Raw genomic sequence first — 23,520 nt, forward strand, 5'->3', positions numbered from 1 at the left:
CTAGTGTTTGTCATTGATTGATTTCTTGATGATGGCCATTCTTTCAGAATCTCAGTGTTGTTTTAATTTGTATTTCTCAAATGTTGAGCACTTTTTGGTGAATTTATTCACCACTTGTATCATCTGAGAAGTGTCTGTTCATTTCAGATGCCCATTGTTTAGTTAGCTGTTTAAATTTGGGGAGTCAATATTTTGAGTTCTTTGTATAGTCTAGATATTAGTCCTCTGTCTGAGGAGTAGCTGTCAAAAATATTTCCCATTCTGTAGGTTGTTTCTTCACCCTGTTGATGGTTTCCTTTTTAATTTGATGTGATCCCATTGCTGATTCTTTGTAATATTTCCTGTGAAATTGGGGTTTTGTTCATAAACTCTTTGCCTATACCTATGTCTTCAAGAGTTTTACCTATTCTGCTGTCCAGTAGATTATTTCTGTTTAATATTTAGATCTTTGATCCATCTCATCTCTTAACCCATATTTTACTTTCAGTCAATACTTTCCAACATTGTGCATTACTTGTTTATTTACTGATAGCTGCCTACTGCTGGAGTATAGTTGTGCACATTTTGCACTGGTCAAGGTCATTGAGAAGGCTTAACAACTGACTGAAGTGCCACTGACACTCTTTATCCATCCAGGTGTTCCAGTGAATGATTTCATCTGCCTAGTACAGGAAGGGTATCCATACATAATTGGTCTGTGCAAGTTGCACACAAGGAAACGATACTTTTTTCGCATGTATACAAGCTGCATGTATACAGCTCCACTCATTTAAATTGCTCAGTGAGAAAGGAACTTGGCCCCAAGAACAACCCCTGGCTCACAGAAGATGCAGAGTAAATGCAACTGAATTGGAATCAGCCACCTTAGCCCTCGGTGTCTCCAGCATCGCCTCCATCCTTGGTAGATTGTGTACCCAGGACTCTGCCTTTCTACTGCTTCTTCCCTCCTTTACTCAGATGCACTGGTGAAAGCCCAATGTCTGGTTTTCTTCAACAATCTGACCTCTGCCAGAGGTTTCCTCTCCTTTGTTTTCCACATTTTTAAGAACAAGCCTACCAGTCATCCCATCTGTCTCTTAATACTGGGTGTCAATGAAAACACTGAGTGTTAGAATATGTCTAGTAAAAAGGTTACACTAAATAAGAAACCTCAAGCTATTAATGAGCCATTTCTCAACTAGGAAGTATGCTCGCTAATTATAGTATGTCACCATTCTATCCATTATGGATATGTGCTAATTTGCTTCAAGGTAAAACTTTCCTTTGTCACTGGTTCCCATGGACTTGCAGAGTAAAGCAGACCTTTTACTTGGTCAAGAGATGTAAAGAGTGAAGCAAGTAAAAATCAAACATCCGAGGCTTCAGTTTGAAAAGGCCACAATTCTCACCTTCAGACATGTGCAAAAATCACCAAAGGCTGCCAAGAAATTTTAATAAGTGTAGCATTTTGGAATAAAAAACATATCTGTATAATGTGAATTTTAATAATAGAAAATTGAGTTAAATAGAATAATGGTAGCTACTATAACAAATGAACTCCACAATCTCAGAAGCCTAAACAGAAGCTTAGTTTTCCTTTGTGTGCTGATCTAAAGTGGTTCCTGGTCAGCTGGTGGAGTGGGTGTGGAAGCCTTGCACTGTGTCTTCATTCAGGGACTTGGCTGATGGTGGATCTGCCACAGAGGATGCAGGTTTCCAAGGTAATTGCAGACATGAGTATCCCAATGGCATGAGAAACATCTCGGTTACTTTTTGAGATGCTGAGACAAAATACCCCACACATTAAGTTAGAGGAGGAAAGTTTTATTTTAGCTAACAGTTTGTCGAGGTTTGGTTTACAGTGGGCTGCACCAAGACAAGGTGGCATGGCAGAGGGGCATTGCAGAGGAGAAACAGTCCACAGCAGGACAGGCAAGCATCAGCAAGCCTGTCTTCCATCTTTCCCTTTATAATTTCTTCCGGGCTACACACCTATTGATTGGTACCACCTTCACCCAGGGTGGGGCTTTCCATGACCCACACCCAGAACAACAGTAAACCAGTCAGTGGGTTAATCCAATTATCATATGCTTAATCTATATTCACACAACCTTGATCCACATTCACATACCCTAGATCCAGCCACTTCCAAAAAGTCTTACCTATGAACACATGAGGCTTTGAGGGGACATCTAGATACAAGCAATAACAAGAAGAAAGAGCAAGATGAATTTCACATGGAAGATCTTCATGAACTGTTCTATACATTACTTTTGCTCACATTTCTTTGTGCAGAACTGTCACATGATCCCACCGAAATGTAAGGGAGATTGGGAAATGCACTCTAGAGTTGTGCCCAAGGGGAAGAATAAACAATGTGTATATGTTTTGAACAGGTGAAAATCTCTTCCTCAAAACTAAATAATTGACCTAAGCAGGACAGGTCATGCTGCCCTTTTCATAAGGTACACGGGGAAACCAAGACCTGGGCATACTCATTTCTTAGCTTAGCAGTTAATTGTTGGGACTCAACCCCAGGTCATCTTGGCAATAGACCACTAATCGAATTCCAAAAACAATGAACTTTGTTGAAGCTTTTCAAACCCATCCCATATTCATCATCCACAGAGCTGTAGAAGAACTGGCATGAGTCCCAGCACCACTTCTCCAGGGCCTGTGCTGTGTATGTCCACACACAGCCCCCAGATGGCTACGTGGAATCCCTTCCACTTGTCCACAGCAGACACATTCCATGTTGGGTACTTCCCTCAGCCACCTGAATGACACAGGATATGTACAAAGTGCCAGGTGCTGTGCTAAATATTTCACACCACACTGCTGGGCTCAGTACCCCTAACAGTAGGCCCTGTAGAAGATGACACAGTGAGGAACAGTGAGGTTCATCAATGTGTTAACAGCCATCCGCCTGAGTAACAGAGCCAGAATTTGAACCTGAAGAGGGATCTGGCTTCAGACCCTGTATTTAACCATTACGCTGACAGCCCCAGGTAGGATTCTCTTAAGAAATACAATTTAAAATAAAATAATGGACACCAAATAATTTGTTATATTTCAGGCTCATGGACTGATTGCTATTTAATTGCTACTTCCTTACTTTCGCCCCCATGTCTATAGGCCTTGGACTAGAAACTAATCCTTATTTTCCCGTGTTTATTAGATTTTCTATAAAAGCCCTTGTGAAAGTGGATATTTAAAGGCTGTTTAGATCCCACACGTGCAGTCTTTATGAAGTGTGTCACACTGCCCGGCAATTTCCTCCTCGTTTGGCTTTCTGACCTAGAAGACAAACCCAGTGCCAGCTCCCAACCCCTCCCCCTTTTGCAGGCTTAATAATACCTGAACCCATGCCAATATAAAGATATACCAGCTTCCTCATTCTAGCAAAAGACAAACAATTTTCATTGTTAATAGCCTACTATTATTCCTAATAAATGTTTCATTCACTCTCACAAATATCCCTTAATATATCCCATGTTCCAGGCAGTAATTTAGTCACTATAAATGAGAGCAATAAACTCAGTGGCCTGGTGGATCTTACATTTTAGGAAAAGAGGCAATAAATAAGTAACAGATAAATAAATAACAGACTTTTTTAAGTGTTAAGAGCTCCGAAGAAAATTACAACTAGAGTAGGGCGAATAGAATGATGTGGGCCTAGAGTATGGCATGGCTATTTCAAATAGCATAATATGGAAAGCATTCTTGAAGGAAGGGTAGCAGGCACATGAATTCAGAGCAGATCTTGTCAGAAGAATAAACTTGGTGAGTTCCAGGAACAATAGGGTCATTCCGTGTACAGCATCCATTCAAGCAAGACAGCAGTGACAGAAGGGGTGTATAGGTACCAGGTGATTAAGAAGTCTTTCATACCAAGGAAGTGCTTTCATTTCATGCTGAACTGGAATGTAACTGGAAGCCACTGCTGGATTTTGGGCACAGAGGCCTGTAGTTTCATTTATGCTCTTAAGTGATATCTCAGGGGAAAATGGCTCTGGTAGAGCAGTGTAGAAATAGAAGGATCAGATAAGATGACACCAGAATAGTACAGGAGAGAGAATGGTAACTTTGACCAGGCAGGTAGTGTCAAAAACAGTGAAAAGTACTCTGATTCAGGATATCTCTTAAAAATAAAGATAAATAGGTTTCACATATGAATTAGATGCAGCATAGAAGGTCTGAGCAACTGGACGGATGGCAAAGCCAAATTAAAGATCAGGACTGAGAAAGGAGAAACTTGGTAATAGTTGGAGACAAGGCACAGGGGGCGATGTCCACAGCACTAGCTGAGAGGAATCTGGTGTAAAATATGATTTAGCCACAGAAGTGGCTCTTCAGCTTGCTGTAGGATAGCCAGTGTGGAGGTCCAGAGAAAGAGTGGACAGCTGCAGGAAGGAAGCACCTTGAGTAATAAGGCCTTGGGGCTTGGGCTCCATTTTCACTGGAGATGTTGGGAAGGATGGAAAAAGAAACATTGAGAAGACACAATGAGTAGCAAAGAGAGTTACCTACTCACCTTTCAGGCCTAATGGTGAGCAGGGTATAGGACAAAAATTGCCACTGTTGGAATGACCCTGAGAACAGAAATAACCCAAGAAAACAGCTAGGTTTCAGCTTCAGGAAAAAACAAAAACAAAAATTGTTGGGAACTTTCAAAGAGGAGATTTGGCAACATAGGATTTTGCTAGTGACTGATCATGAAATCCAGTGAGTAGAAAGGTTTGGGGATTAGGGAGAGGTCTGCAGTAGGGTCTGATTTTTAGATACATGTAGTGATTAGAATCTGGAAGATGATAAATGGCCCAAGGGAGTGGGGAATTTTTAGTTATTAGGTGGCAGGGATAACTGAGAAGATAAATTGGTTTGTCCTGTGAATCTTTTAGAGGAAAGAGAAAAACCGGACTGAATCACACATCTACTACCAATCAGCTCTTTGATATTTGCCATGGAGAAGCCAGAGTCTGACCAGGAACAGATGGTTCTCTCAAGAACTTTCCACACTCTGACATCTGCTCTGTGGGCTGCCAGGGCTCATGACATGGTGACTAGATGGTCTAACCAGGCCTTTCTGTAGTCCTGTATAACTGATTATTACTTGACAAAATTCTTCCTTCATGATACCGGAATGTATCCTAGATCTGACATAATAGAGAACCAAAACTGGACGGCTGAAAATAAGACAAATTTACAGTCTCATGGTTCTAGAGGCCAGAAGTCTGAAATCACAGTGTGGGCAAGGCCACACCCTCTCTGGAACCTGTTAAGGAAGACTTTGTCTTCTCCTAGCTCCTGGGTGTTTGCTGGCAATCTAGCATTACCTGGTTTCCAGATGCATCATCCAGTATCCTGCATGTGTATCTTCTATTTCTCTACACGGTTGTTTTTTAATAAGGACATCCACTGTGTTGGATAAAGGTCCCACCCTACTCCAGTATGACTTCACTGTTATTAACTATAGATTGAACATCCTTAATCCCAAACTCCAAAATCATAGTGTCACAAAATTCAAAACATTTTGAGCATCACATGACACTACAAGTGTAAAATTCAACATGATGAAACTTTATTTCATATACAATTATTAAAGATATAAAAAAAATTACCTTCAGGATAGGTATATAAAGTATATGTGAAATATAAATGAATTTTATGTTTATATTTGGGTCCTATTCCCGTGATATCTCAATATTATATGCAAGTAGTCTAAAATCTGAAAAAAATTCAAAATATTTCTGGCCCCAAGCATTTTGGATACAGGATATTCAACTTGAATATCTATAATGACCCTCTTTCCAAATAAGATCATCTTTAGTCACATCAGAAGGTGAATAGATTACCTTTGTAATAACTTTGTGCATGCATGTGTGCACATGTACACCAGGAAGAGGGGTATAATTCAACCCAAAACACCATAGTGCTAATATTTCCAGTGACTGTAACAACTGACTAAATCAAAAATAATTTGCATATATTCCTTTTACTCATAGGTTCTGACGGGTTAGAATTGTTTCAGATTGAGCTCTCCTGATGTGTAAATTTGTTCAAAGATGATTATTCTGAGTGTGAGAGCATTTTCCACTCATCCACTATATTACAGTCTGTCTGAAAGCCAGAGAAAATCTAGAAATTATTTGCATACAAACATATCTCCCTTCCCTTCCATGGGGCCAACAAAGCTTTGTCTAGAGGTTGATTTCAATTTTATAATTTTCCATCAGTCTGTTGCTTGATGCTGTTTTCATTAAAAATTCTATTATTTTTTAAATCTATCATCAAGATTGTAAGATTAATTCATATATTCATTTTATAAGACAAATCTCACCACGAAAAAGCTTTCTAAGCCAAAACATTTCACTCTGACAAGACAGCAACTTGGCCAGACACGCCCAGATAAATCCAAACAACTGAACCATGTGAATAAACGATTTGGGAAAAACAGCCCATGAAAGATTGAGACTGCACTATGTAATAGCTTAGTACATTTAAATTAATTTAAGACCCTTTGCATTGGTTAAACTGGAAAAAACTTTCTGTGATCCTATCCACCGGTTAATCCCAAGATGAGTTTCTAATGCCAGGGGCCCTGTCTTGCCCCACACTTGCCCAGAGGAGAAATGTATAGATACAAAGAGGCTTCTTCCTCATTTTTCACCAGCCCCCTGTCTTCCCTGGCCCTGGTTCCCAGTGGTAGGAGATATGAAAGAGGGAAAAAACACAACCAAGGAATATTAAAGTCAAAAGGGCCTCAGAGACAATACACACACACACACACACACACACACACACACACACACGCACACACAGATGGCATCTCAATCTCCATTTGGCAGTTGACATGAAGGATAATCAGTCCACCAAGAAAAAAAGGGCCGACCACACTTGAATTTGTACATGAATTCCTGATAGCCTACTCCACAGAGCATTCTGTATGGCTTTTTCTAGGGGGAAATTCATCTTCAGAGCCATGAACTGTCATAACTTGCTATGCAACAATCTTGTTAGGAAAAATGCAAAGATACCTTTCTTCTCACTCCCTTTAAGAAATAAAATATCCAGAAATGACTTTAACCAAAGAATATTCCTAAGATCTAAACAGATGTATAAGAGAAAGCATCAAAAGATAAACAAAAGGGCCGGGGATTTAGCTCAGTGGTTCTGCCACCTGCCTCGCGAGCACAAGGTCCTGAGTTCGATCTCTGGTACCCCCCCCAAAAAAAACACAATTAGGTAGACAAAGAGGAGTTTCTCTCTCTAGAGCTTTCCAAAACAATACAAAGTATGGGTAATTGCTAATGCGTGCATATTGTATATACACATGTGTGTATATGCACACATACACTTATATTCACATACACACACATATACATATGGAGGGAAAGAAAGTTGTAATGCATTAAACTATGTGCAGTATTCCATTTTAGCTTATGACAATAAGTGGAGGTGCCCTCTTTGAAGAAACAGATTTAAAATGTTGCCTGCAATCACACAGAGAATGTGCCTAAGCGAGGTCCAGTGGATGCTTTTATCCACTCTACCTTCCTCACAGAATGTCAGTCAGTCAGGCCTCATGTGTTGGAGACTTTTCTCTCCACCGATTGTACTCCCATTAAACTTCTTTGCCTCAGCTCACACATGCAATTTGAAATTACACCTAAACTCCTGTAAATTCTTGGTTCCCTAAATGCAGCATTATTTGGGCATCTATATGATGTTGGTGGTAGTACTTTTTATTACTATTATTACTATTATTATCATTATTATTATAACTATTATGGGTTATCCCGAAAACATGCTCATCAAGCCATCAACCTCATCAACCTGCTCAGGAGGAAGCAAAATGACCTCAGTGGAGATTTTCAACCCAAACGAAATATTGGCATTGATTATATTTTTTCAGTATTTCCCAAGACAGATATGACTAGTCCTGTTACTAATGCCCATACACAAAAAACAAAAGGAGGGAAGAGGAGGAAGGAGAAAGATCTAGGGCCCACCCATCCTGCCCCAGTGTCATGGCATCCAGAGCCACTGGTTGTGGAATCCTTATAGATTTGTTCCCATCTAGATTTGATCAATACCATGTTCCAGAGAAGCACATGGAATTGTTGAATAAACTATAAACTCTCTGTGAGACAGTCCAAGATGACTGAAATCTGAGGCAAAAGTTTTCCTCTGAGCAAAGTAGAGCTATATTGGGACCCTTTGATCAGGGGCTACTTGAGGCTGGTGGAGACTGTGTAACTCCATGCCATCAGCTACCTACAACCCTCTCAATTCCCAGGCCCTAACCCTGAAACACTTTGGGGAAGGAGCTTCCTGTGCATCAGTACAGGGAGTAACAATCAAATTAACCAGGGGCCCTTAGAAGGAGAGGAACTTAGCAATGAAGAAAAGATGGACAGAATGTCATGAACACTCTGATACAAAGAGAAATGGCCTAAAACTCAGACACAACTGATTCCCAGTCCCACTTTCTGAGCCAATGACCTGGGAAAATGCCTCCCTTTGTAATTCGGTTTCCTAATCTATAAAATCAAATAGCAATTTTATTCCCCTCACAGTATATGTTTGAGGATTAACTGAGACTCTGCTGGTAAAGTGCTGGGCATAAGGCCCATAAGGAGTCAGAGCTGGATCATGAGAATGCAGGCTTTGGTGCTGGACAAAACCAGCAGTGAAGTGAGAACATGGAGATACACACTAGCCGATTGCACTAGAAGCATTTGTGATCAGCAAGGTGTTTCTGCACTTGGTAGGACAAAGCTGCCTTCCTCAGTCCCGTACAGCCCTGGACGGTGCACAGCTAGGTGCTGGCGTGCATTCTGGATGTCAGCCCCTCTTACCCTTCCACAGAAGGCATCGTTGCACAAGACTGATTATCACTACCTCCATTATATGGAAAACCAGCTGTTGGACTTCCTGGTCTCTGCAATCCTCTCAAACTCCAAAACGAAATGGTCTCAAAGGAGAAAAGAGGAGAACTATTTCTGTGGTATAGGTGAGGGTGATGGAAATCTGGGCTGTCAGTACCATCCACGAGGTTCCAGTGATAACTGGCACACTCTTACTCCTTCTGCCCCATGGTTGGTTGAGTTTTTAGTTTTCCCATTTTAGCTTTTGGCTCCTCAACAAACTCAGTGTGCTTCCAGGAGCCTTCCTCCACAGGCCCATCTGTCCATGCCCCTCCGAGCCATGGTCCACCAGCTGGATGCCTGGCAAGCACCTAGGGTGAGTGCACAGGGGTCAGTCCTGGACTGGGAGAACAGTCAGAGCAGCACATGCTTCCTGAGTAGCACTGCCATTCTGAAGAAGTGAACTCATAAACAAGCAATCAATACTTCTACCATAAGACAACCACTGCCAGGGGACTCTAAAAATAGAGCAAAAGGAGGACGGGTGGAGAGGTGCTTTTCTGTGCCCCTCCTTATATTGAAAAGGCTAATTTCCCTGAGGTCTACCTGGGGTTGCATACATCACCAGAGAGTAGCATTTCTTCAAAGCACAAGGATTGGATTGGGATGTGACCTGGCAGGTAGGAGGCATATGTCACAGCACAGCTATAGAATAACAGGCAACCAGTGCAGCCTCTCTGTGTGCTGGACAGAAAAACACCAGCTCAACAAGTTATGTGTATTTGCAACTTGCCAAGCAATAGCTCTGCAAGAACAACCTCACAGCTTCACAGGTCCAGGGCAAGAACAACAGAAGCCAATCAGGAAAACAGACAAGAGACAGGCAAGGAGAGAAGACAGTGACCTCAGACACCCATTTCTTCATTTATTCATGCAAGGAATATTTATTGAGCACCTTCTGGTTACCATACACTAGTGATACAGAGAGAAGCCAGAGAATGGGCCTATTCTCAAGGAATTTACAATCAAGCTGGGGAAGCAGACTGTACACAGATAGCCAAGTAATAAGTGTGATGATTCAGATACAGATGACCATTGTGAAGAAAAAACTCAGGATGGTAAGCTGCTGCAAGAGTGGCAGAAATGACCAGGGATGGTTTTGATTTGAGAGGCAGGAAAGGTCTTCATGGAAGGTTTCCATTTGAGATTGGGCCCAAATAAGAAACAGCTGTCTATGGCATAATCTATCTATGGTGCAATCTGGGATACGGGTATTCCCAATAGCAGCAGTGATGAGAGAAAAGGCTTTACAGCTAGAATAAGTCTTCTGTGTTCATAAAACAGAAAGAGAGCTAGAGCATCTACTGCACAGGAAGAAGAAGGAAAGGGTAGGAAGACAGACATCCAGACTTTAATGCTATACACTACAACCACTTCACAAACTCAGTACTGGAATGCAAACATGAGGAAGGCATAGTTCTGCCTTCAAAAGGTCAGGCATGGTGGTACACACCTGTAATTCCAGCTGCTCATGAGGCTGAGGCAGGAGGATGGCTAATTCAAGGCCTGCTTGGGTAATTTAGGGAGACCTTGTGGCTCAGTGATAAAATGTCTCTAGATTGGATCCCTATTACTGGGAGGGAAAAGAGCTTAGAATAGCTACAGAACTAAGAGATAGCCAGTCTGCTAAGAAAATAAAAAGTTAAGTGCTTTAGGTTTCACGTTTTAAATTTGAAGGAGCCTCCGGGTCCATTCACGTATCTAACCACATTTTTCTGTTATTCCATGTGTTGCCATATAAAACTCAACCTTAATCTTGTACACAATTCAGACTTTTTATTTTTAACTCATCCCAGAAAAACAACATCACTCATCCCCAGCGCCTCTAGTTTAGATATATGACAGAAGGTACAGTTCAGCCTCCAATACTCACTTGCCTGGGAAATAATTCACTCTCCTAGCTGCTGTTTTATCTGGGGAATCTCAGAAACAGGAAATACATAGAGCAAATTTACTGAGTGATGCGCAGATGCTTAGCAAGAAGGTCTCTTAACTGAAGGACACCTACATGGTTGGCCACTTCAGGCTTTGAGGCAGTCCCACCATAGGAAGCCTCCCCTCTGACAGAGGGCGCTCGGCAGAAGCCTATCTCACACAATACGGATGTGTAATGCACACACTGCCTCATCCTCTCCATTGTATTCTTGTCCACAGCCTGGCTTTTGCAGTGGGACCTGAGGTTCCTGAGTGCTGAGGACCACAGCACTTGGCTCCATACCCTTCCTGAAAGAATCCCTCCATAAATTGTTTGTTGACCACAGTTGAATTGCAAAATGAAATGACAGAGAAAAGTGATAAGGAGTTACATTTAGTACAGCCAGGGGGATATTTCTGTTTAGGTTTCATTCATCTGTTCAATAACATCTGCCAGTGCCCATGGCATTACAGGGTGTGACCCTTGCTTTCTGAGATCTCCTCTCAGCCCACCCCAGAAAGACCGTTAAAATACATTGCAAAAGAGGATCTAAGCTAAAAATGAGTAGAAAGACATTAAGCATCACTGAGAATTTAGGTGAATACAGATTTAACAGAATTAAACAGCTCAGGAGGAGTCCAAAGAAAACTTGGTGAATAGAATGAAGTCCCAAGTCAACACTCCTGTACTTGCTACTTGTGTGATTTTATTTAAATTCTTCTCTTTTGGCCACAGCTTTCTCATCTTTAAAATGGAGAATCATTAATTCTATGTCAGAGAATTATAATGATTAAACGTTACCAAGTACATGAAACTATTCATACATAACAGGTCAATAACTGATACTACTATTTATCTTATTAACATCATCATTACTACTGCCTGCTGATCTAGCTTCAAAACTTCCTAGCTGTGACACCTAAATCACGTGATGTTAACTCTTCTTGTCTTGGTTTACCTGTCTATAAAATAAAGATCATAACACCAGTGTCATCATAGGATGGTTGTTAGGGTTACATGTTAACGTCACAGGTTGAGTGATGGGTTGCATACTATATAAAACACTTTAATATACCCCAACACAAATGAGCTCTCAATAAACTTTATGGTATTTTTTTGCAGATTCTATTACTCATAATCTTACCTTTTAAAAAATATAATCAGGAGGGCAAAAAGGGTGGAAATTGCAAAATGGCATTCTTCTCAGTGTTAACAGCCATATGAGGACAGAGGTTTGCCAATACCTCTGCAAAGACCATTAGAACTAACTGAATAAAGTAAAACATTTTTAAAAGTTTCCTCAATTTAGAAACTGCTACCGAAGCATTTATTCTTTGAGGACAGGAAAAAATCTTCCAAAAATCATACCGGTAAGAACAAAGCAGAGTACAATAAAATTAGAGCAAAAAGTCCTCTGCTGGTTATGAAAGAAACTACAGTCCCACAGCAAGGTGGATAAGGGTGTCCTCCCAGAGCCAAGCAGAAGGGCTCAGACCTCCACCTGTTATAGTTCCCTGCAGCTTAGTTATACGATTAGACAAAAAGAAAAAAAAAGGAAGGAAGAAGGCGGGAACTTGCAGGTTCTGCACACATGATTAAAAAAACAAAAATAAAATAACTCAGAATTCTTAACTAACTTGTTGCAACCTGGAATCAGGTTATGTGCAAATTTAGCAATTTTTATGCAAACAAAATACATTCTGAAATCCCTACTTGCGTCTCTGCACATGGAATTAAAAAAGGCAGAGCCTATGTGGAAACTTCAGGGCTTCTACCCTACAGAAGTGCCCCTCAAGTCAGTCAGTTCTTATTCTAGTGCCTTATCATAGGAGACCCAGGACAGGCATTGGCTGTCCTATGCACAGATTTCCTGGTACATCTGGTGTTCAATTTCAGTCCTAAATCAAGGCCACGACCAATGGCTAGTGTCAATTAGACCCAAGCTCATCTAATCCTTGCCCTGTAGAGCCCCACGCACTGTGAAGGTCTTCCCCTTCCATGTCAAGACAATATCTAGTCCCTGAGGCTGACACACAATGTCAGGAGATGTTGTGGGGCAGGTGTCTTTTGGTGCATAGCTGATTTGGGGTTCATTTAAGGGTCTAGAGAGGAAACCCCATCATGTCTCCATTCCTCTGTCTACACTTAGACATACACACTCTGTAGACACCATATATAAAAATGTAAACAAACATTAATGCTTGCAAGAGACAGGGAAGCACAGAACGAAAGACAAAAAAAGTGAAGTCAGCCTGTACATGATAATACTATTTAAAAAAAAAAAACTGTCCCACCCCCACACCAGGCCTATCCCTCGGTCCAGGATCTGCTAAAGGCAGCCACTCTCTGGAAAGTCCTAATTCTCATGAGCCTTGAAAGCTACCTTCTGGCAACTAGATGGTGGCTACTCTACTCCTCCTCATGTTTCCCATGATGTGGCATTTGGCCCATCAAGGCCAAATGGCTATTTATTTATCATCAAATTTCTACGGAGCTGATGACTACCTTCCACCTTCTCCTTGGGGAAATAAATTCCTATTTGTACCTAACGTGCTCCCCAAGTGAGAATGTCTCTATTTCATATCTGGAGAGCTCATCCTTACAACCAAGGGTTAGGGACAAGAAAGCCATCTGGGAGACATTAAATTTCCTTGACTATGTTGCTTTAGAGGTTCAGTTTTGTTCTTCTATTTAAGTTGTCTGAAATCACTGTATTTTTTCCACTTTCATCAAATCCATTTATGAAGCAGATACATAGCCATTTCAGAGAGGGTGCAGTTAGATATCCTACCTTGGACCAAGTGGCTCCCAAAGAGTTCAGTGAAAGAGCTCCAGGAACTAGTGAATAACTAGAAGTTTGGTGAGGCCTTGAGGATTAGCTCCCCAGAACCAAAGGATCTAAGGACACTTCTCCCTTCCTTGGTCCCATATGTGACACACTTCCTTGAGCAATGCCCTGCTAAGTCACCTCTATCACTAGGACCCTCCTCAGGATTTCTAGCCCACAAGTATTGTCCTAAACATGCAATCCACAAACAATCTGATCTATGAAGAACAGTCATCAGGGCCAAAGCAGTAGACACCAGAAGGAAAGTTATCTTTCCAAGTATCTCCATGTGCAAAGCATGAGAATTTTCTCATGTTGCCTTCCGGATGGTTCAATTACCCAGTTTGGGAAATTATGAATGAGGGCATGATAAGTCAAAGAGAGGCAAGGAAGTTGTCCCACAAAGCTTTTAAACTTCTAAAAATTCCAAAGGGTAAAATTTCCATTTCAGTCATTAAGTGTGTTGACCTGGTATGGTTGGTGTGGTCTGTCCGCCCTGGAAATGCAGTTAGTGCTTCTGTAAGAAACATAACTGGGGAGCTAGAGCTGTCCTACTTTACACAAAGCAGAGCCAAGATTCCTTTCCTCCTCCTCCCTGTTCCTGTAAGCCTTAACCCCAGAAGCCAATCAGAACCCAACACAATGCCGAAGCCTAGTTTCTGTTCTGTGTTGAGTTTTACACACACCACTTTGGTGGGAAGCACCTTCACAGCAAGGTCCACCCGATTGAATGTCATTTTCCATGAACAAATCAGACTCCATGACTTCGGCCCCAGAAAGCCACGCTCCTACCGTAGAAAGCATTTCTGCCTGCCCACCAGCTCCTGGCATGAAGGAGCCCTGGAAAGCGCTGGCATTCAGGCCCAGGACAAAGCAGAGACTCTGCCAGAGTCCAGCAGCCCTGGGTGGCACCTCCCCAGGGCCTGGGCAGAGTGCAGGCATACACACTAAGCCAGTTCCCTCCTGTGGGGCCCATTAACTTCAGAGACAGCTCAGGCTGAGCCTCCCCCAGGTCCGCAGACACCACGACCACGAGGCGCGGGCACTGCCAGCTCCAAGACCACTGCCCTCCATTTCAGCAACCCCCTGTCCCTGTCCCCCCTCACCCTCCGCACTCCCCGAGCCAGGGAGACCAGTCCTGTGCAAAGAGCTCACCCCCAGACCTCTGAGCATTTCTCTACCACTGCCACATTTCCGAACAGAGCACCCAGTTCCTCCATGAATCCTGCAGCGGGCCACCTATCTGCAAGCCCGGGCACGCTCCAGCGCACTCGGCTGTCCCCCTGCCCTCGCCCTCAGCCCGAAACACCGTCATTCGCACAATGGCAGCTCCCTACCTGAGGGTGGCGCTCTCCCCCTGCCGGACCGTCACGTTGTCCATCGCTTTGGGGAAAGTGGCATCTCCGCTCCGCACGGGCACTCCTGTGGGTACAAGGAACAGCAGCCTGAGAGACACGACCACGAGGCACTTCCAGGGCAGGAACAGGTACCCACAGACACCCATCCTCGACTGCCACAACTTCCCAGAACTCGGCGGCAGCGGCAAGGCGCACGCCCCCCGGGCGAGCACAGGAGGCGGGCGGGGATGGGAGCGAGCGCGGAGCGCGGAGCCGCGAGCGGGCGGCGACCAGGAGGCGCGGGCAGGAGAGAGCGCGCAGACTCCTCCAAGTCTAATGTGCCTCCCCCAAATCCAGCCTCAGCTTGCCAGCCTTGGAGAACCGGTTTCCACGGAAGGCATCCAAAGGGGGCTTCCTCCGTGCGCGCGGGCCGGGAAGGTGGCCGAGGACGTAAGTGCAAGGCAGGGGCACAGGCGCGCGTTTCAGGAGCCGCTTCTTCCCGTGCACAGTTCAGACATGGCACTTTGGAGAGGAGTAAGCACTTTGGTACCAGAGGGGGTTGGGGGTGGGCTGCATCCAGCTACCCAGATGTGGTCTGCAATTCCTCAGTTCGCATACGGGGAAAGCCAACACTTTCTCTGCAAGTTTCGGAGGAAGCTCGGCGCCAGAGACAGTCTGTAACAATAGCTGGCGAAAAGTAGAGCGCGCAGGAGGCGGCGAGCACTGAGCCGGTTCGTGTGATCTGGACCGTGATGCTGCCGCAGCCGCCTAGGCCAACTTCCGCGGAGCCTGGGTGAGGGCTGCAGCCACCGCGGTGCAGGCGGCCCCCGGGCAGGGCGGAGCGGCCGGCGGGAGCAGCGGCGGCGGCCCCTGCTCGCTCGTGGGCGGCTCCTGGGGAAAGCGAGGCGAAGCCGGCTCCGAGCCGCGCGGATGCCACGCTCTGCTCAGCGGCCGCCCCCGGCCTCGGCGCCGCCTTCCTCCCGGGAGCAGCCCCGACGCGCGCGGGCCCAGACCACCGGGGTTGTCATGGCAGCAGCTCCATCCCTGACCACCACTTTCCCCGGGTGCTGACTGGAGCGAGCGGGCTGCGCGAACTGCTGCGCTCATCCCGGGGGTGCGGGCACGGGGCGCGGGGTGCGGGTCCAACTTAACCCCCGCCGCGCCAGGCAGGCGAGGTCCTACACCAGCCCTGGCCGGGAGTTTAACCATTTCCCCTGGAAGAGCAGGCACTTCCAAATGAACAAGAAAGACAAAGTTACCATGAAATCTTAATAAGCCCCAGTCTCCTCAATAGAGTCACAAACTGATTAACCAGGAGAGGAAAACCTGCCGCATGCATACACAAGCACCTTTAAATGATCAGATTAATCCATTAGCATTTAGAGTACATTTAGGGTGTTGGATATTTAAAAGAATCTCATTTTGATTCAGAGGTACAACACCCATTCCTCCACCCCCAGCAGCTACTTAGAACCCCCCCCCCCATAGGCTCCACACCACCATCCAGAGATCTACCAAGTGTAAAAGAAATGACTTTCAGTGTGTGAAACAGATGAAATCGCATCAGCAATACTGGCCAGGTTCTGACACCAACTGCCATCCCCTTTATTTTTGTTTTGGGGGCATTAAAAGATGCCAGCCCTGCCAAAGTGCATCCTGGAATGCATGCATGTAAGCCTGGCTCCATTTGTACAGCAGACTCCCATGCACAACCGAATTCCTCTGTAAGAGGTGTGGTTTTCGAATTCTTGAAACCAAGAGAAAGACCTATGCGAGTCCATCTGCACTGCTTCTCTCTGCCCTATCGCTTCTCCTCTCACTTCAGCTCTGCTGGAACAGGGTGGAGTGCCTTAATCAGCTAGTCCCGGTGCAGGGGACACAACAGGCTCAGAGGTGCTAACAGTAAAAGACTCTTTTTTGAGGAGTTCCCAGACCTAAGCTACCAGTGCTGACCTAAATTTTCCCTGGTAATAGAAAGGAGGCAACCTTGGCTTTGTTTCTGCCTTTGGAGTTTCTACCAAATCCAATCAGTATTTTTTTAATCTTCCTCAAATACTCCCACTCACTTTAAACACATTTATCTCATCATTATTGCATTATTTTTCAAAACTACTATGAACTAACAGAATTATTCTTCTTCAAGTCATCCAGCAATCAAGAGTCTGAATTATTATAACTAAAGGACTTGAGTACCATAATAGGTCCCTTCCAGCTTAGGAGCAATGGCAGTTATTTACCTACAGACAGCATGTTAAGGATGCTGCAAGTCATTCCCTCACCATATCCCCTCACACCAACAGCTGTGGAGAATAAGGGCATAGGCAGGCTTTGGACATGGTGGAAGATCAGAAAGCTTCTTGCCTTCTATTTCTAGTTAACCATGAAAAGCTGAGCAACTTTACACTGAAGACCTCAGAATACTATGTATTTAATTAGGCCAATTTATTCCTATCTCCTCTGGTCTTTTACTGATACTAAATTTTCAGGGAAATCAATCTGCTACCTTTGGCCACTGGAGCACCAAAAATACCAATTGTGAACTGATGACCTCAATGAGTGACTTTACTATCAAAAAGAAAAAACATATCTCTGGAAAACAACAAATTTCATTTATACTTTTGAAAGGAAAGGAGAATTAACCTATTCTAGCACCAGTCAATTTTATTTGTGTTTTCCAATGGATATTTGTGGAAATTGGAAATTGAATGATTTCACCAAGTCGAACTGTTGTGTGAAAGCAGACATGAGGTTATCTTTACTGATTTTTCACTCTGAAGAATTTGGGGTTCTTCTCTAAAAGTCTATGCATCATTCATAATCCATCCATCCATTCCAACCATCTTTTCTCCTCTATCTTTCCAAACCCCTTCTTAGACATCATCAAGTGAAAACATGCTAGCCATTCAGAAGAGGGAGGACTCATTCAGAAGGAGACTTTGGAGTCATTTCCCTTCAGGGCTGAAAATGGCCAGGATGATTCCTTTCATGATAAATTCTGATTCTGTCTCTTGCATCTAGTTCCCAGGTAGGTACAAATGAGCATTCATTTTTGCATCTAGGAATGTGGATAATGACAACAGCAGGCCTTCCCAAGGGGCCTACATACATGATTAACTCTACAGGAAAATACTTAGAAATTCATTTAAGATGGAAGATGCTTTATTAATACATTTTTCCTGCCACTGCTTTGTTATTGTGGCTAGCTAGAAAATGATCCTTTCAGGCTCTTCAAGATGAGCATTTCACATTGGTCTGCATGTGGCTGGTCTAAGACAGTCAAACCATCTTTGTCTCTGGCTGTGAGGAAGAATGCTGAGCTGCAGAATCCCAGCAGAGCTAAGGTAACTCTCAGGATAGACAAAGAAAAGCCACTCACAACCTCATACTGTTTCGTGGGCCCAGGGATTGGAACTGGGTTCACAAATGAAGTTAAGAAAGTGATGAAAGGTTAGAGATGCCCACACAATTAATAAGACAGAATCTATTTTATTCTATCCTACTATTGAAGTGGTTTGAAAAGATGAAGATCAAAATCGTATGTCAATTGCCTTCCCATCCCCTAATCCCTAAATATAACCAACATTTAGTGGCTTATCTTATATCCCATCTCTTGCTTCATAAAAATGGCTGGATTTATTTTATTTTTCCCAGCATATCTGAGTTAATGAAAAAGGGATGACAGTCAGAGCAATTTCATTATTTGTGTTCTTTATAGAAACAACTTCATCTTTGCCTCCTGGAAAGCAGATTTGTAACGAGCACCACCTCCACCTTCTTCCCCCATCTCCTTCTCCTTCCTCCCTTCCTTCTTGCATACACGTATACTGTACACATAAATCAACTTGTCACAGCTTGTCTCTGTGCTGACAGGTGTAATTGCTTCAGGTTATAAAAATATCTATAGGACAATGCCTTTCAAACTCACAGACACACATGCATGTGTGCATGCACACACACACACACACACACACACACATCCCTGAGCAAAAGGAAACAATCATAGTACCTTTAATAATCTTGGGATTGCAAAAAAGGGGAAGATAAAGAAGCTTGGAGACTTTAGGGCACTGACAAGCAGGGAAGGAGACAGGAGGAATAGGCTGAGACTTCTGGCAGCTCTGGCATCAGAGTTGGAGCAGAGTTGGTGCAGGGCAGTATTCCCTGTGAAAGGGAAATCAGCTGGGGTTGTATTTATTTTACTCTATATTACCTACAGCAAGCTGGAGTAAGCTAGATAACCATGAGTATTTCACCATGCAAGAAACGAAAAGAAAAGCAGTAGCTTTAAAAAATGCCAGTATTCTTTTTCCTTTTCTACAAAGGCGAAAGGCCCCCCTCTCCTGGTAGACATTTCAAATAGAAGCACAGGCAAGAAAATGAGGAATGCAGGGCAGTTAAGAGAGTGGTGTGACATCAAATAGATATTGGAAGATTTAATCAGAAAGAGCAGTGTAAATCTAGATAAAGAGGTGCCTCCAGGGGTGTAGGGAAGGGCTGGGCTCTGGAAAAATACATTCTATTTTTTGCTCTTTTATGAATATAGGATCAAAATAAAATCGCTCCTCATCTGGGCCTCAGTCTAACATGTTATGATTTCAGCAGGAGGAGCAAAAGGGCAACTTGAATGGGGGAGAGGGCTCCAGGGAGAGAAAAGAGGTCAGGCATAGAGAGAACTGAGAAGGAGGGTGTGAAGAAAAGGCAGAGGTATAGCTTCCTACTATGGACTTTGAAACCCATAAACTTTATAAGAGATACATAAGGCAGAGAGATGGAGGGACGAACAACCAGAGGTAGACAGAAAAGTAATAAGAAGCAAGATGAAGGAGTCAAAATCAAAGTGCCAAGAAAGCAAAATCAGGGACCAGAAGGACACATCTCAAAAGTCAGGTGTCTTTGGGGCAGAATCTTTCCTTACATAGCGTTTAGGTCACAGTAAGACCCTGGACTCAGAACCACAAAGCCGTATATTCAGAAGGACCTTAGAAGACACTGCGTGTAACCCACTCTTTCCTAAGAGAAGGACTGATCCCAGGATGGGATAAAGGACATCAGTGACAGGCAAAGCAGGATGGTGACTCAGGACTCCTCACTCCCATTGCAGTGCTCTTTCCACTGATCTGTCAGGTAAGGGTCCTGCCCAAGAGCTGAATAATAAAACACCTGTTTACTGCTTCGTCTGTGGGCCAGAGAGAGAACCACAGAGGAAATGGCACGGTTATTGCTCACTACACCTCTAGGAGTCCAATTATTCAATTATTTCAACTTATGCCATAAATCAGCCAGCCCACTCTGGACTCTTACATACAGGTACTGTGTTGCGGACTGCAGGGATAAGATGAAGGCCACACCCACAAACTGCTTGTATTCTAGTGCTTCCAGTTTGTCAGTGGTTTGATTTGTACTAAGATGCACAAATGCAGATGTTATAATGAACTCTGACCTGCTCTCCCAGAACCTCATTGCTGAGAAGAATAAGCTGGACTCTGCCTACCTGTGGGAAGTCTACCCCACAACTCAGGTCCACATTTCCAAGCATTGACCTGGATTTTCTAGCTTTACTTATAGGGGCATTAGGATCATGTTTGGTGGTGCATGTGTGGTGGTGATGCCAGCACTCTAGAAGGCCAAAGTCTAAGGATCACAAAATCAAGGCCAGCCTTGGCATCATAGCTACTTAGCAGTACATTGTCTCGAAATAAAAAAAGAGGGCTGGGGATGTAGCTCAGTGCAAAGGCTGAGATTGAACCCCAGTAGAACAAAATAAATACAGGGTCATTAGGAAGGGCAAATATGCTTTCAAGGATGTCAAAATGCAAGGATGAAATTCACCTACTCAACAGACGTGTTTAGCACATAGTCAGGGCCTGCTGAACCAGTGAGAGAGAGGAAAACCAGAGTCAAATGAGCCTTGCCCTTGCAGCATGCTGTCTAGTGCAGAGCCTAAACAGTGAGCACAGACTTTCATAAAAATAATGGATACACTTGTGATAGGCACATTGAGGATGCAGTAAAAAAAAAAAAGAAAAAGCAAATGACAGAAGGTTCTCTGGATCTGGAAGATCGGGAAACATTTTTCTAAGGAGAAGGTGCTAAGCCTAGGGTTGGTAATGGACAGAGATGCAGGGCAGGTGGTGTGGGTAGAACTACTGTCTCGGGCAGATAGCATAGATTGTACAAGACCCAAAGCCAGAAGGAGCTGGAGCAGGATCAGAAGCTGCCGTCTATCACATTGTGTTAATCTGAGTAAGAGTGCGTACACACACGGTGCTCTGTGTCACCCTCAATACTGTCCACCCATTCATTCATCTATTCAGCAATTACCCACTAAGAACAACTGAGAGCTTTGTGCCACGCAGAGCAGAAGTTAAGCCTTCAACCCCTCTAGCACTTGTATGGGACCTTGGGAATTTAAAGACAGTTGGTAACATAGCACCATGCCTAGTAGGTGTGGCACAGGCTGGCTTGAGGGTGAAATGAGAGGATTGGTGGAAAGGTTTCTCCCAGCACCTGCGGGCTCCCGTGCTTCTCAGGCTGGAACCAGACAGAGCTGCCTTTGGGCTTGATTCCCTCATTCCCAGGTGACCTCAGTGAGGAGGTTCATTCAGAGGACACAGGAGCAGCCTGAAAAGCAGAGGACGGGCCTGGGAGCTCTCCCAGCAGTCACACATTCACAAGAAGCTTTTAATTCCAGGGACAGGAAAAAAAACACATGCTGAGATATGGCTGGAAGAGGAAGTCTCTCGGCCTTTCTAGTACTCATGGCCAGAAGAACCAAGACCCCCACCCCTAGCCCCCTGTCCCATTCTCAATCCACTGTGGTCTCACAGAGAGCAGATGGCTATGAGAACAATCTGCAGCTGGTAAAGTGAATTGACATCTTTCTGCAGCAGCTGGGAACCTTGATCTGTCCTGTTCCCATATCCACCAGAAAGATGGCAAAAATAAATAAATAAAGCAAAGAGAAAATAAAACACTTCAATACATCACAAAGTGAACCACACATTCACCTCCAGCCGTGAGCCTCTAAGCCCTTCTTCCTCTCCTGGAGTTGCATCTGAAGCTTCTGTAGACTGCAAGATCTGACATGCTTCATCTTAGTCCTAGCTCACAACTTTGGTAAGAGTGCCCTGTACCTGATCCTCCCTTCTAATGTCTACATGCCAGCATAGTGTCCCAGGGCTGTTCTTGTAGCCTCCATGGAAAGGTAACTTGTAGACAACTGCACACACACACACACACACACACACACACACACACACACACACATCTAAGGAGTTCAAGATGGAGCTCACCTGGGGGCAGAAGAGACTTCTCAGATCAGAAGATCCCGAAGAATGGCAACTTCTCCAGTGATAAATCTGGAGTTTACTGTCAGAGGAACTTGGCTTACCTCTGTGCCTACACCCCTTCTCCTCCCTAAACAGTCACCTCTCTCTCTCGTGTCTCTCTTTTAACCTTCTTTCCGCACTTTTTGGAGGTTTTATCTATCCCTTGTTTCCCAACTCCAAGTAGCAGCAGAAAAGGTAAAATTTAAGGCAATGAAAATTTGCTCAGTCATATATAGGTTCAATTCTGTTTCTCACTAGATGGGACTTTTGTGTAAATATCATTTTGAATGCTGGAAGACCTGGGTTCTAGTTTCAATGCAGCTCATCTGTCTATCACTTTTGATAAATGACTGCTTTTTGCAAACTTTAGCTCCTTCGTTTGTCAAAAGAACCAGTATCACCTGCAGGGTCTGTGAGTAATTGTGAAGATCTAGTGGCTAAGTCCCTCTAAAGGGGCGCATGTACTTTTGAAAAATTAGAAGAATGTTTCTAGAGTAAGATGACAGTTCACAAGGGAGGTTAGGGATCAAGATTGCAATTCCAGCCCCAAGCTGGACTCTCGCTGGCTCTGTGGAATTTCCCAGGTCTCTGACCCTGCCTTCCAGACAAGGAGTTTAGATTAAATGACTCCAAGGACCCTTCCAACTCCCAACAATCTATGATTACAATGCTTCTCAACCCTCTTCAAAAAGCAGTTTACCCTTCAGATTCACTTATCAGCTCCTCATGCACAGAAACAGCTGCATCCTCCCGCCCTTCCACTCTCCCCATTCACCAAGGTGCCCACTTCAGAATTCAGAAAACTGTCTTACAGAGTAATTAATGAGCTGCCCTGGATATAACGCAAGCCAATGGAAGAGTCAAGACGATTAAAAAGTCTTCTCATGAAGGGTTTCTTTAAGGAAAAGAAAATCCCACAATACAACCAGCAATGTTAATCTTCAATAAATAGGCTGTTAATATTTAACTGGCATTTATTTAAACTTACAGTAACTGTCCTATTAAATCTAGATTAATTGCCCATTTGGGAATCTTCCCCTAAAGCCTAGCTGGGACATGACTGTCTAGATCATAGTCTATGCTAGGCATCCAGCCTTAAAGAGAATATTTAAACCATCTTTCTAAGACTAGACTACAATATTAGAATACCATGGTTGGAAAAGCCAGTAGAAACTAACTGAACTAGGAATGTGCTTAAGTATGT

The 23,520-nt window shown here is 43.8% G+C and overlaps 1 protein-coding gene and 1 long non-coding RNA gene across 6 annotated transcripts in view; one reads left to right on the top strand and one right to left on the bottom strand.

The window, feature by feature from the left end:
- The window catches only part of Ntm (neurotrimin), a 981,237-nt gene that overhangs the window by 422,523 nt on the left and 535,194 nt on the right, over positions 1-23,520 (bottom strand). For all 5 annotated transcript variants that reach the window (XM_087214236.1, XM_004862654.4, XM_087214235.1 and 2 more), the window contains exon 2: positions 14,989-15,073. In XM_087214236.1, coding sequence (XP_087070362.1) covers positions 14,989-15,073 — 85 coding nt within the window. The remainder of the gene's footprint in view (positions 1-14,988; positions 15,074-23,520) is intronic.
- The window catches only part of LOC110345427 (uncharacterized), a 39,817-nt gene continuing 31,326 nt past the window's right edge, over positions 15,030-23,520 (top strand). The window contains exons 1-2 of the long non-coding RNA XR_015452397.1: positions 15,030-15,137; positions 17,863-18,013. This is a non-coding gene — a long non-coding RNA (uncharacterized LOC110345427). The remainder of the gene's footprint in view (positions 15,138-17,862; positions 18,014-23,520) is intronic.

Source organism: Heterocephalus glaber, unplaced genomic scaffold, assembly GCF_053883595.1.
Source record: "Heterocephalus glaber isolate CG9 unplaced genomic scaffold, H.glaber_assembly_v1.0 deba00001446, whole genome shotgun sequence".
In the NCBI taxonomy this organism is placed as follows: domain Eukaryota; kingdom Metazoa; phylum Chordata; class Mammalia; order Rodentia; family Bathyergidae; genus Heterocephalus; species Heterocephalus glaber.